This window comes from Chionomys nivalis, chromosome 22 (genome assembly GCF_950005125.1).
Source record: "Chionomys nivalis chromosome 22, mChiNiv1.1, whole genome shotgun sequence".
Taxonomy (NCBI): Eukaryota; Metazoa; Chordata; class Mammalia; order Rodentia; family Cricetidae; genus Chionomys; species Chionomys nivalis.
Window position 1 is genome coordinate 13,170,464 of NC_080107.1, and position 14,085 is coordinate 13,184,548.

Sequence of the window (14,085 nt, forward strand, 5' to 3'; positions counted from 1 at the left end):
TCTCAGCAGATATAGAACTTGGCGTGTAGTTGACAATGAGCCCACATCATATTTCACCTTTCAAAGAGCTCCTGGCTTCTAAACATCATTATTTTTACTTCATTAAAACATCACTAAGTAAAGTCCTTCCATTAAATGCTAGATATACTAATTGTGGTATCCTTATCAGCATGAGTAGGTGGTAGGCAAAGAGAAATTTTTATAGACTTCATTTACATATCAGTCGTTACTGATAAAAAGGGTAGGTTTAATTTTATAAGGCTGATGCATACATGTATATTTATTGTACACTAGTTCCAGCTCAAACTACCCAAGGAAAGTTCAAAGTGCACGCTTTATACAGTCCGCAGAGGTGTGTCTATCTGGCTGTCCCCGGGAGCTGACATGTCTCGGCAAGTTCTCTGGAAGTTGTAGTGATATTTCATTTGTGTTTTAATAACTAAAGCTTGCCTGAAGGTCAGTGCAAAGCAGCAACACTAGTCAGCCACACAGGCCAGGCAGCGGGTGCACACACATTTAATCCCAGAGCCACACTAGTTAGCCTTAGAGGCAGGACGGTGGTGATGCACGCCTTTAATCCCAGCACTAGAGAGGAATATAAGGCGGGATGAGAGTCTTTCAGTCTGAAGATTTCAAAGAGGTAAGAGCTATTTAGTGCCTTGGCTGCTTTGCTTTTCTGACCTTCAGGTTGAACCCCAATGTCTGTCTCTGGGTTTTTATTATTCGTGCTACAGGAATTCTTCCTATAAAATAAGGACGTGATCCAGGCAGTGGTGGCACACTTCTTTAATCCCAGCATTTGGGAGGCAGAGTGAATCTCTTGATCAGAGGTCAGCCTGGTCTACAGTGAGTTGTAGAACAACCAAGGCTACACAGAGAAATCCTGTCTTGAGAAACCAAAATAAACTAAAAGGTGAACATTATGGGGTTGAAAAGATGGCCCCAGTACAATGTTTGTGGCACAAGCATCATGCCCTGAGTTCAGATTCTCAGCATGAAGAACCAGGCACAGCCAAGCACGGTGGCACACACCTTTAATGCCAGCAGTGAGCAAAGGTGGGAGATGGCAGGAGGATCTCAGTGAGTTCAAGACCACCTGATCTTCATAGCATGTTCAAGAAGAGCAGGGCTCTGTAGAGAGACCCTGTCTCATAAAAATAAAACAAACAAAAACAAAATAATGGGCACAAGGCCAGCACTGGAGAGGCAAAGATAGCCTAGCCAAATTGGGGAACTCTAGGTCCACGGAGACCTGGTTTCAAAAATAGGGCGGAGAGCAATTACAGACACCTGATATCAGCCGTCAGTCTCCACACACGGGCCAGTCAGGTGCACATTCCTACATACCTGCAATGACCCCCACCGCCAAAGACATTCTAATGACAAATATTTTTGCAAGTCAGAAGGTGTGGTGTTTTATCTTTGGTTGTTAACTCTCCAAAGCCTAGAATCAGATGGGAAGGGAGGTTTTTTGTTTTGTTTTGTTTTGTTTTGTTTTTCGAGACAGGGTTTCTCTGTGGTTTTGGAGCCTGTCCTGGAACTCCCTTTGTAGACCAGGCTAGCCTTGAACTCACAGAGATCCACCTGCCTCTGCCTCCCGAGTGCTGGGATTAAAGGCGTGGGCCACCACCGCCCGGCTGAGGTTTTTTGTTTTTGTCTTGTTTGCTTTTGAATGTTTGAGGTAGGGTCTCACTAGATCAGGTTGGCCTGGAACTCACAGAGATCCGCCTGCCTCAGCCTCCTGAGTGCTGGGATTAAAGGCGTGCGTCACTATGCCTAGTTCCGTGTAATTATTTTTATTTCAATGAATAATATGATGAAACACTACTTAGTATTATACAGTACCCATATGTATGTCAGTCCTCTTTAGTCAAACTTAAAATTCTCTATAGGGAGCTGGAAAGATGACTCAGCAGCACTGGCTGCTCTTCCAAAAGACTTGGGTTCAGTTCCCAACACCCATATGGTGACTTACAATCATTCATAACTCCATTTCCAGGGAATATGATGCCCATTTCTGAACTCTCTGGGTACCAGTGTACACACAGTACACTTACATACATGTAGGCAAAAACACTCATACACAAAAGAACTAAAATAAATCTTTTTTAAAAAAAATCCTCTGCAAGGCCTTCATCTTCATGAGATATCTGACACTCAGACTCTGGTATTGTTTGGTAGGTATCCCAGAAGTATTTGGTAAATGACACCCAAAACTGTGCAATAGAATATTATCTGGATTTAAACATGCAAGGAACCATCAATAATTTTCTCGGGGAATAGACTTTTGTATTGATTTGCTTGTAATCCCAACACTGAGGGCAAGAAAATCTTGAGTTCCAGGTTAGCCTGGATGACAAATTAAGAACCTGTTTCAAAATTTTTAAACATGTGTAGGGTTGGGGAGATGGCTCAGTAGATAAGTCATCTTACCTACTGCAAGCAGACAGAGTGCCTGAGTTCAAATCCCCAGCACCCACGTAAAGCTAGGCAAGGCTGCAGGCTCCTATAATGCCAACATAGGGTTGGGAAGGCAGGCACATCCCAATAGCTCATTGGCCAGCCAGCCTAGCTCAAACAGCAAGCTTTCAGTTCATTGAGGGACTGTCTCAAGGCAACAAGGCAGACTATGGTGAAGCAGAAGACTCATACCATGTTCTGACTTCTGCATGGGTTCATGTGTGCCCCATATATTCATGTGCATGCACCACACATACAAGAAACCCCCCATACACACTCACACAGTGTATGTTCATATTGAATTTAGGATAAAATGTTGTTTGAAACTGGTTAAAAAGAATGTGACTTTCATACTGTGACAAAATCCAGAATATGAGCTATCAAGATGCCTCAGCCATCAGAGGCCCTTGCCACCATTCCTGATGGCCAGTTAAAGCCCCAAGACTCACAGTGCGGAAAGAGACAACCAACTCCTCAAGCCATTCTCTGACCCCCCTCCCCCCCACACTGTGACATGAACACACACAAATATATAAATAATTATGAATGTTTAAAAATGCCGGACTATGGCTGTAGGGTATTAGAAAAAGGTAAACGAAAGCCAGGTGATGAAAGCCAGGTGGCAGCGGCAGCACGTGCCTTTAATCCCAGCACTCGGGAGGCAGAGGCAGGGGATCTCTGTGAGTTTGAGCAGCTTGATCTACATAGCAGGTTCCAGGACAACCAGGGCTACACAGAAAAAACCTTTAAAAAAAAAAAAAAAAAAAGAAAAGAAAAGAAAAAGAAAAAAGAAAGAAAAGAGAAGAAAGGAAGGAAGAAAAGAAAGTGAACAAGCAAGGTTTTTTTCTGCATTGGTTATAAAACCCTATGTAGCAACCAGTATTCAGTTTTATAAATATTTTTGATAGCTGCTTACATATACAGTTGAAAACCTGTCACTTAAAAGTAAAAGAGAAACTAACGTTTTTTTTTTTCTTCTTCTAAGTAACATTTTCCATAAACAATGAGAGTCTCCAAGAATTTCTGTTAGGAAAACATGATTTGTTTCCATATGAACCATCATCACACAGACATCACTCTGCATAACATAAACAAGAATAGATTTAGCTCTTGGCTCCGAATAAATTATCCCATAAACCCTCACAAAGCACATCTGAAAATGTCCACAGCGGAGCTAGCACAGCCGCGAGGGCGGATTAAATATGGGTAGGAGAGTTTGCTCGGTTCATCCCTCTGCGGCTGCATGTCCTCTCGTTTTATTAGTACATGAAGGACTCCTTCTCCCATGCTCCGAAAGACAGTCTGTCCCGTGCTGAGTAGGGAAGTCACTCTCGACTCCAGACCTGCTCACACCATCAACAGAAAATGCTGGACCCATCCAATGGCTCCCTGCAGGTAGCTTACTGCTCTCACTCTTACCTTGAAACAGTGTATGAGATGTTAGAGGGAAACCTCTAGCTATCCGCTAGAGCTGCTTTCAACAGGGAGATAAAAATTTACATACTGTAAAAATAATGAATATGTGGGTGGAACAGAAATAGTATTGGGAAAAGTACACCAGAGGTATAATTATAGCTCGCAATACAAATGGCCTTTAAAGGTATAGTTTTGATTTTATTTATTTATTAATTAATTTATTTATTTATTATTATTAAATTGGGTTAAGGGGCTGGAGAGATGGCTCAGCAGTTAAGGGTGCTAGTTTCTCTTCCAGAACATTCAGGTTGAATCCCCAATATCTACATGATGGTTCACAACTGCATGTAAATCCAGTTCCAATGTATCGGATATCTCACCTGGCCTCTGAGGGCACTAGACATGCGCAAAGAGAAATCACACATAAGTACTAAAAAATAATAATAAAAAACCCTGGGTATAGGGATGCATGCCTGTAATCTTAGCACTCAGGAGGCAGAAGCAGGTGGATCAGAAGTTCAAGATCATTTTCTGTCATAGCCAGGTGGTGGTGGCACATGCCTTTAGTCCCAGCCCTTGGGAGGCAGAGGCAGAAAGATTTTTGTGAAGCCAGTCTTGTCTACAGATTGAGTTCCAAGACAGCCAGGGATACACAGAGAAACCCTATCTCAAAACAAATAAACAAACAAAAATACCTCTGTCATAAGAAGTAGGTGACTAAACTACGTGGTGATTGCCTCATCACTACAATGTGGTAGGATATTATTTTAAGGTGTGCTACTTTTGTTTATGCTGTGAAACATTTGTTTATTTTTTTTATTTATTTTTTTTATTTTATTTTTTTATTTTTATTTTTTTAAAATATTTATTTATTTATTATGTATACAATATTCTGTCTGTGTGTATGCCTGCAGGCCAGAAGAGGACACCAGACCTCATTACAGATGGTTGTGAGCCACCATGTGGTTGCTGGGAATTGAACTCGGGACCTTTGGAAGAGCAGACAATGCTCTTAACCGCTGAGCCATCTCTCCAGCCCGAAACATTTGTTTAATGAGGTAAAGATGTATCACCTTTATTTATGCTGCATTTGTTTGACTCTGTGAACCTATGATTCTTTACCTGTCTAAAACACCTGATGGTCTAATAAATATAATAATGTCTAATAAAGAGCTGAACGGCCAGCAGCAAGGCAGGAGAAAGGCTAGGTGGGGCTGGCAGGCAGAGAGTAAATATAGAAGGAGAACTCTGGAGGAATGGGGAGGAGTAAGAACACAGAAAGGAGGATGGCAGGGGCCAACCACTCAGTCACCCAGCCAGCCATGGAGAAAGAGGGAAAGTAAGATATACAGAAGAGAAGGAAAAGGCCCAGAGGCAAAATGTAGATGGGAGAAGTTAAGAAAAGCTGGTGAGAAACAAGCCAAGCTAAGGCCAGGCATTTATAAGTAATAGTTAAGCCTCTGTGTGTGATTTATTTGGGAACTGGGTGGTGCCCCCCCCAAGGAGTAAAAAAAAAAATAAGCCAAAAGACCAAAGACCTAAGAGTAAAAAAAAGTAAAACAATCGCCGGGCGGTGGTGGCGCACGCCTTTAATCCCAGCACTCGGGAGGCAGAGGCAGGTGGATCTCTGGGAGTTCGAGGCCAACCTGGTCTACAAGAGCTAGTTCCAGGACAGGCTCCAAAGCTACAGAGAAACCCTGTCTCGAAAAACCAAAAAAAAAAAAAAAAAAAAAAAAAAAAAAAAAGGAAAACAATCAACATCAGAACTATGTCTCAATTTATTTATTTTTAAATTTTTACTTTGTATATATAGGTTTGTCTTTGTATTCAGCTTCTCTTGGAAAATGAAAGGATTTAGGTCTGTGGAAGAAGAGGCTGTAGTTGAGATACCCAGTGTGGGTACCAGGAACCCAACTCATGTTATATTCAAGAGTATCAAGCCTTCTCTCCAACCCCCAAATATTAAATACTCACGTGAAGACTGCCATATTATGGCAAAGATATAGACAGTGTGATAAGGAATTTTGTTGTTATTGTTTTTTGAGACAGGGTTTCCTTGTGTAGCCTTGGCTATCCTGGAACTCATTCTGTAGACCAGGCTGGCCTCGAACTCACAGAGATCCACATGCCTCTGCCTCCCAAGTGCTGGAATTAAAGACCTGTGCCACCACTGCCCAGCTAAAATTTTTCTTAATGTATAAATATTATTTCAAAATTTGTAAGATTAATATGTAAATGTATTCAAACTTCTTGTGATATTAATGGTCATATAGAGTACTAACTGATTCTAGGTTTCATCTAGCTTCCTGTGCATGATTTCAGGTTTGAGTCTGAATCAGGTAACTAGGAATTAAATTTGTGTACCCTGGATGTATTTAATAGATTGTGGTTCTTTAATCTCTCTGAGATCTACTGCTTATGATATTTAAAATGTTTAAGTTTTCTCAAGTGAACTGTGACCATTACTAACAGCAACCTTTGGCGTCTCCGAAAGGATGATGAAGCCCCACAACGATTTCACTTGGATTGTGGTAAAGCCTTTATGTCGACAAACACCACCCAGAGATCAACTTTGGACTACAAACTGCTCAGGACATTTTCAAGATGGTTAACTGAGATGTCCAGCCTCACAGACCACTCCAACCAGGACTTCAGGTAAGACCTGCACTTTCCCATCACACCGAGACTGGACAACAGCCAGCTCTTCCAGGCTTGACCATTATCTCAATTTTCTACAGATCAGTGCAAAATGAAACAGATAATGAACTGGAGTGCTGGGATTAAAGGCGTGCGCCACCATCGCCCGGCTGATAATGAATTGGAGAATAAAAGTACAATAGCCACAAAAAAGCAATGAAACCAACAACTGGTTCCCTGGAAAGATAAACAAGGCAACAAACCCTTAACTAAACTAACCATAAGACAGAGAAGGCCTATATCAATAAAATTAGAGATGACAAGACTGGAAAAATGGCTCAGCTATTTAGGATGCATCCCGCTCTTCCAAAGGCCCAAGGTTCAGCTCCAGGGGACCTGGCGCCCTCTTTGGCTTCTTTGGCATCTGTACTCACATTGCACACATTCACACAAACAACACATTCACAAGATAAATCCTCAAAGGAATTCAAAATTAGAGTTGAAAAGGGAGACCTTTCAACAGAGATCAATGAAATCTAGAGGCTTCTTCAAAAACATTTTTACATCTTTTTATTCTTCTAGAGGCTTTTTCAAAAACACTTTTACATCTTTTTATTCTAATTGAAAATATATAAAAGAAATATATAAATTTCTAGACACTTATGTCTGATCAAACTTAAATTAAGAGGATATAAACTAAATAGACCTATAATGAAAAATGAGCCTGAGGCAATAATACAGTATCTCCCAACCAAGGATTCCTGTGCGACCCTTAAAGAACCAACAGTGTCTCTCAAACTATTCCATAAAATAAAAAGGGAAGGTGTGCTACCAACTCAGTCTAAAAATCCAGTATTAGCCTCGTAATAACTGTTCAATTCCCTGCAACCACATAGTTGTTCACACTATCTGATGGGATCTGATGCCCTCTTCTGACATAAAGTCCAAAGAACACTCATATACATAAATCTTTTTTTAAAAATTACATAATGGGCTGGTTAGATGGCTCAGCAGTTAAGGACACTTGTCACCAATGGTGATGGCCTGAGTTCAATCCCTGGGACCCACAGGGTGGAACAAGAACCAACTCCCATAGGCTGTCTTCTGACCTCCAAAACATGCACCATGGCATACCTCAACCCACACAAATAAATAAAACCTAAAGTACTGCACCCCTATTTTAAAAATAGATTTTAGAGGATATTATATACATTTGAAAACCTTTTATTCTTTTTTAAAAGATTTATTTATTATGTATACAGTGTTCTGCCTGCTTGTATGCCTGCAGGCCAGAGGAAGGTACCAGATCTCATTACAGATGGTTGTGAGCCACCATGTGGTTGTTGAAAATTAAACTCAGGACCTTCGGAAGAGCAGTCAGTGCTCTTAACCTCTGAGCCATCTCTCCAGCCCCCAAAAGCCTTTTATTCTTATGTGAATAAAGTATCCATCTTTTCTTGCCAGGGGTGGGGGGTGAGGAGAAAATAAGCTGGTATTTCTTGCATTTCAAGGACTCTTCAATGGCATCTTTAACACACGACAGTTTATGTGGTTTCCTCTCTTGCTTTCACAGACGCCTAAAAATGCTCCTAGTTTGTCATCAATCCTAATTAGGTGATCTTTATGCTCAGCACAAAGCTCCTCCACCGACTGGACACACATTGGCTCGTCACAACTGCATTCAAGCATGCACATGCCTAAGGCCTTGGCAGCTCTGTGTAATTCCCATGCTGAGCCACCTTGGATGGGGGGTGAGGACATGAGTCAAAGAATCTCAAGCTAAGTCCAAAAGATTTTAATTATATTTTTTTATTATAAGGGGCAAACTCACGGAACAGGAACGAGAAATCCAACCTCTGGTGTGTAATGCGGGAATGAGAGCGCGAGCGAGTGAGCGAGCGAGCAGTGGGTTATGGGTGAACACACACGTCTCTATGACCTGCTCAGCAGAGCATGAGTGCATCAGGCTGTGTTCAACATTTCTAACTACTGGGTATATTTTTTAAATAAATGAGCAAAATAAGGCCACCTTTTCCAGGAATAAGTTAAAAAAATACAATTCACTAACCACCCTTAGACTAGACCATGAGTCCCATCTACCTCAGTTATGACTTCTTCCACCTTTTCCTGGGCACACGCCACCTGGAATGAATGCTGTATTTGTAGTTAGGGAAGGCACTGACTCATTTTTGGCTAATGGTATTTGAAACAGAACTGCTTGGTACAACTGGAAACTATCCTTAAACAAAGGGTTACAACCCCAGTGCCCTGGTTCTCGCTGGCCAGAATGTTTGCTGTTAGGGCACTGACTGGAGCCAAAAGCTGAGGTTGGTCAAGCAACAAAGCCCTTAAATATCACCAGAATTCCTTAAAGAGGAGACCCTCTCATTCCTACAGGTACTAATATTAGGGGGTTAGCTTTATGTTAGTCAGCCCAATCTTAACTAATACACGTTTCAATGGTTGGCACATTACTCCTTTATTAGAAACTGTAAATGAGAAATTATTTCAACACCTGAAGACCAAACTACAACAGAAGATTCCATAGGCTCAAGATTTTGAGACATTCTGGCAAGAGTCCTATGTAGAGTATACCCTTTCCGTGGCATGGCAACATCATTTTTCCTTAAAAAGGTCACTGGACAGACATCATTTCCACCATCTCCTATATAAATGATCCGTGCATATCTCACTCCCTTCTCTAACTGTTTATCTATAAATTCTACCAAAACTGCATTTTTGCAAAGGTTCTTTGGACACCGATTGCAAGAATGAGCATGGCAATTCTTCACTGTGAGACGACCACTGTTATCAAAAGCTGCTGGATTAGTAAACACGTTATCAAAGACATCATGAAAGTCAGCAGCTTCTAAAACCCAATCTATAAAGACTGAGTTTGAATCTGAAATAATGATGCAATCAAATTTATCCTTATTCATCCTTAGAAAGCTGAAAAGCTCCACCATCCCTGAAGTGAAAGGCATGGATATCACTGTTCTTCTCATTTCATCCTCTTTCACCCCTTCATCTCCGAGATACTTAAAGACTCTGCCCATAAATTCTGTCCAGAACCCCTTCTGGTAAGAATCTTGCAGTTCCACGGGAAGCTTTTTGTCTGGAGCACACTGTACAATCCGGGTGTCACTATTGTCATCTATGATTGTATTGTCGAAGTCAAACACCAGCAAAACTTTCATGGTTCCAGTAACAGATTTGGGTTACCCTGCAGAAGAAGAAATATTATCCCTAACCATACTGTGTTTACGTATCCATTACACTTATTTAGGATCAGAAGTTAACCTGCTAAGAGCTAGGTGTGGTAGTACATGCTGTCATCTCAGCACTTTGGAGGCTGTTTTAGGACTACCATTTATTTTCCTAAGGTAAGTGCCACACTCACTTTATTAGCTTATAATATTTGTAATAATCCTCATATCAAGTAACAGGCCATAATATGTTATGAATATTCTATATACTAACAAAAATTCTGAACAAATTTAAGTCCATGTAACTTTATAAAGTATAAAATAATTTTTAAATGGCTTTCAGATTGAACTCAGTGTCAGAGTTTGACTAAATGATTGGTTAATGCTACACCTGAAATTCTAAAGCAGTTATCTGAAATATGGAAGTCAACTCAATTCTCCAAAATTAGTTTGACTTCTGTTAAAGGTTTTGATACATTTATTTGCATTTTCTTTAAATCATTTAGTCTTGAGGTACCAAATGTTAACTTGAGTAAACACACCACATATGACAGGACAGATGTTTTTGTTTTCATTAGAATGGAAATGATTAACTTATAAATCTCCAAAAGAAATGGAAATACTAAGTTTCATAATAACAGTTATTATGGGTGAAAACAATCACACTAAACAAATAGTAATCATAGAGAATTCCAAGAAAAAGATAAAATTGGTACATGTAAACAAACAAAAAAGAGACGAAATATTTTTGAAAGGTCACTCAAACATCTCATCTAGTTTTAATACCCTACTATGTACAATTGCTGTCACTCTCATCTTAAACATCTATAAAGCAATTATTAAAGAGGTGGAATTGTGGGCTCTGGTCAGCGTGGCTCCAGTTTTATGTTTTTGAGTACAGTATTCTAGCTCTGGTTGGTGGCAATGCCTTTAGCCTTGGCAGACAGAGGCAGGATTGTCTTTATAAGCCTGGTTCACATAGCCAGTTTCAGGACCCCAAAAACAAAATCAAACACAATTAATTAAATACAACAGTTTAATGCATAAGAAATAAGATAGTAAAGCTATTTATTAATTTATTTCTTTGAGACAGGATCTCACCATGTAGCCTTGACTTGCCAAGAATTCTCTATGTAGAAGTCTGCTTGGAACTAATAGCGATTCACCTGCCTCTTAAGTACTGGGATTAAGCATGTGCCACCATATCTATTCATTGCTTTAAAATAAACACCAAGTAGGTAATTTGTGTTTGTTTTGTGTGTCCCTGGCTGTCTTGGTAGAGGAGGTTGGCCTTGAACTCCACCGGCCTCTGCTCTCTTAACTCTTAGAAGAGCATGAGTGAAACACACATTCAAGGTTGATATAAGAGTACTTTTTCTCAATTTTAGAATTTCCCATCTTTTAAATATATTTTTTATTAAAATGACTTACCTAAGATGGCACTTGCAGTCCAATTAATCTTATTTCAGCACAGAGCTTAGGTCATTAAAATCTTTAATTTGCCAGCTGTGTTTATGCATTACTCCACTTCTATGTGCAGATAAATTGCTCTGATGTACAGTGAAGGAATGGAGACTTCTTAACTCCTAAAATTAATAAAGTATTTTAAAAGCTTAAATTTCACACTTCCTAATTGACTCCCTTTTCCTCATATCAGAAAAACATGTACTGGCAATGAAGAAACAAAATTTGATCATACACATAAATTTGAAATAAATACAAAAAAGAGACTATCATAAGGAAATATTTGTTAATAAAATCACAAGTGTTAAGTCAATTGAATTTCATCATTTCAGGTTTTCTTGTTAAAAGGGAAACACATACTTTATTATCAATAAATATAGAGATACTAGTAACATACTGAAAATAAAAATCTACAAAAATTAGGGAGGTGCACAGACTGACTTTTAACAATGTGAATTTACGTGGAAACTCTTTTATTAATATCTGAAACACAGACCAGGCACAGTTGCTCATACCAGTAATCCCCGTGTTCAGGAGCTGGAGCAGGCATTAAGTCGCATGCTGGAGCCCAGTTTAAGTGACAATGTGAAGAGGCCAGCGAGATGACGCAGGTGGTCAAACACTTGCTGACAAGCCTGACAAGCCAAGTGTGACCCCTGCAAGCCACTCTTGAAGGAGACAAACCCACAGTGGGCAGAGAGGATTCCTAACGGCTGTCCTCTGACCACAGTACTGCTGTGTTCCCTTGGCACACGCACATAAAGTTTTGTTAAAAAAAAAAAAACCCACCAAAACTGGGCAGTGTGATGCACACCTTTAATCCCCGCACTCAGGAGGCAGAGACAGGCGAATCTCTGTGAGTTCAAGGCCAGCCTGGTCTACAAAACAAGTTCCAGGATAGCCAGGGTTGCTATACAAAGAAACCCTGTTTCAAAAAAAAAAACAAAACCAAACCAAACAAACCAACCACCCTACTCTCGGTACTGGACATATCACTGGTTAGAGTGTATACTGCTCTGGCAGAGGACCTAAATTCAGCTCTCAGGCCCCCTGTCTGGTGGTGCAACTTCAGTTCTAGGGACTTTAACGCCTCACAACTGCACGGTATCCACACACACTAAATAAACAGGCAAACAAATAAAAAATAGCTGGAGAGGAGGCTCAGCTGTGAAGGCCCAAATCTGAGTGGCTAACCATCACCTGCAACTCCAGCTCCAGAGAGGTCTCACAGCTCTGGCCTCTTCAGGCTCCCTCACTCGTGTGCACACACCCTCCCACATACACATGTCCAAACACACACATGATTAACTATAATAAACACAGCTTATGTGAGAACGGCAGGGTCTTAACAAGTGGTTCAATGGTTAGTTTTCCTTGTGACCTTGTGTTAAAAATGTCTACATATTAATTTAAATTCTGCTTCCAATTAGGATGCAAATGCTACCTTCTTTCAATTTACCACAACAAAACTCAGGGCAATGAGGCGGAAACCAAGTAACCAACTCTAGATCAGCTTGTATGTAAAGACTGTAGGCTGGAGGAGCAACTAGGAGTTTAAAGTCAAATATCAGACCTTTTCAAATTATAAAATGACTGACATTTTATGAAGTCCAGCAATTGCAACTAATTTAGTTAAAGTACTGAGGGTTGGACAGACGTGGCCTACACTGCTTCTGTCTTCTCTGTAATGTACTCCATGCCCCACAGCTTCAAGGATGCCCTGACAGGGAACAACATTCAAAGGCATGCATGCTGTCACTCATCCTGTCCTATAACGCAACACACATCACATTCACGTGACTTCTTGCCAACTCTGCATCACCCTGTGGGGACAGGGGCTCAGAAAAATTGAGGCACAATCTGCTGAGGATGCAGCTCCCGCTGTAATTCATTGATCCCTCACTAGGCGTCGCGGGTCTCATGCACAACTATGCAAGCTGCTGCTTGCCTGTAATAAAGCCCCGACCTTTGGAATTCTCGTCACGCTTTAAGCTATGCTTCCAAATCACTCGTATGCACACGAAGTTCTAGTACTCTTTCCGTACTTACCAGCATTATTACAGTGGAATATCTGACAGAAAACCTGAAGCGAGACAGCACAACTGTGTGTTAGAACTTTCATTATTGAAAATCTTGTTTTCATTGTGAGGGGCAGCAAATGTTGCTTAATTGATAGTCCAACTACTTAGGAATGAAATCATTTGTACATCGGTGGGTCAGAAAAGCCTCTTTAGAGATCCATTGCCAGCCTACTTTAACTTATTTTGGTGTCATGAGAGACTGGTTCCCAGGCACACTAATTATAATTTACCAAGCAGTTTAATAGCTATTAAAGGTCTTAACGTGAATGTCCTGGGGACAACATTCACGCTTTAATAGTCCTACGTAATAGCAATAGAGAGGGTCTCATCTAGTCCTGGTCAGGCCGAACAAACCAAATAATTTAAAAATGGTTTTTATGTCCCTTAATCCTCGGGGGTTCTGTGGTCAAGCGGGTTCTGTTCTTCACCTCAGCCCGCGAGGAGCAGTGCGGGAGCTTGCACCGAGCCTTGGCCTCGACTCGCACACCGGCCGTCTCCCCACTAGTACAGCGGTGCGGAAGGGGACACCGGCCTGGCGGAACCGAGGGCTCCTCACTGACCCAGGCCCGGGTCGCAGCCGGCAGCCAACATCCGTTCCAGCATCCGCCGGTTGGTCCTCGAGCCAGACGGAAACGCGGGATCACGGGCGCCTATCCAACCCCGCGGCTCTGCACCGCGCAGGCGCCGCGCCTTACCCGCCGCTCTGCACCGCGCAGGCGCACTTCCCGCGCTTCGATTTCCCCCGCACCGCCACTGACTGGGCGCCTTCCTGGTTCCGTGATGGCAACAACGTCACTTCCGGCGTGGTTGCTAAACAACCA

At 41.3% G+C, this 14,085-nt stretch overlaps 1 protein-coding gene across 3 annotated transcripts; it reads right to left on the bottom strand.

The window, feature by feature from the left end:
* Window positions 1–7,242: 7,242 nt before the first annotated feature.
* Phospho2 (phosphatase, orphan 2) lies at window positions 7,243–13,988 on the bottom strand. Of its 3 annotated transcripts, none has more exons than XM_057754459.1 (4): window positions 13,960–13,988; window positions 13,233–13,266; window positions 11,151–11,305; window positions 7,243–9,736 (listed from the first exon to the last, which is right to left on the bottom strand). In XM_057754459.1, the coding sequence occupies exon 4, from the start codon at window positions 9,708–9,710 to the stop codon at window positions 8,985–8,987; it is 726 nt and encodes a 241-aa protein (XP_057610442.1). In that variant the 5' UTR covers window positions 9,711–9,736; window positions 11,151–11,305; window positions 13,233–13,266; window positions 13,960–13,988; the 3' UTR covers window positions 7,243–8,984. The 3 variants fall into 3 exon arrangements, with proteins under 3 accessions (XP_057610442.1, XP_057610440.1, XP_057610441.1); XM_057754457.1 differs by lacking the exon at window positions 13,960–13,988 and adding an exon at window positions 13,693–13,947; XM_057754458.1 differs by lacking the exon at window positions 13,960–13,988 and having other exon boundaries at window positions 13,233–13,948.
* Between the last annotated feature and the right edge of the window lie 97 nt (window positions 13,989–14,085).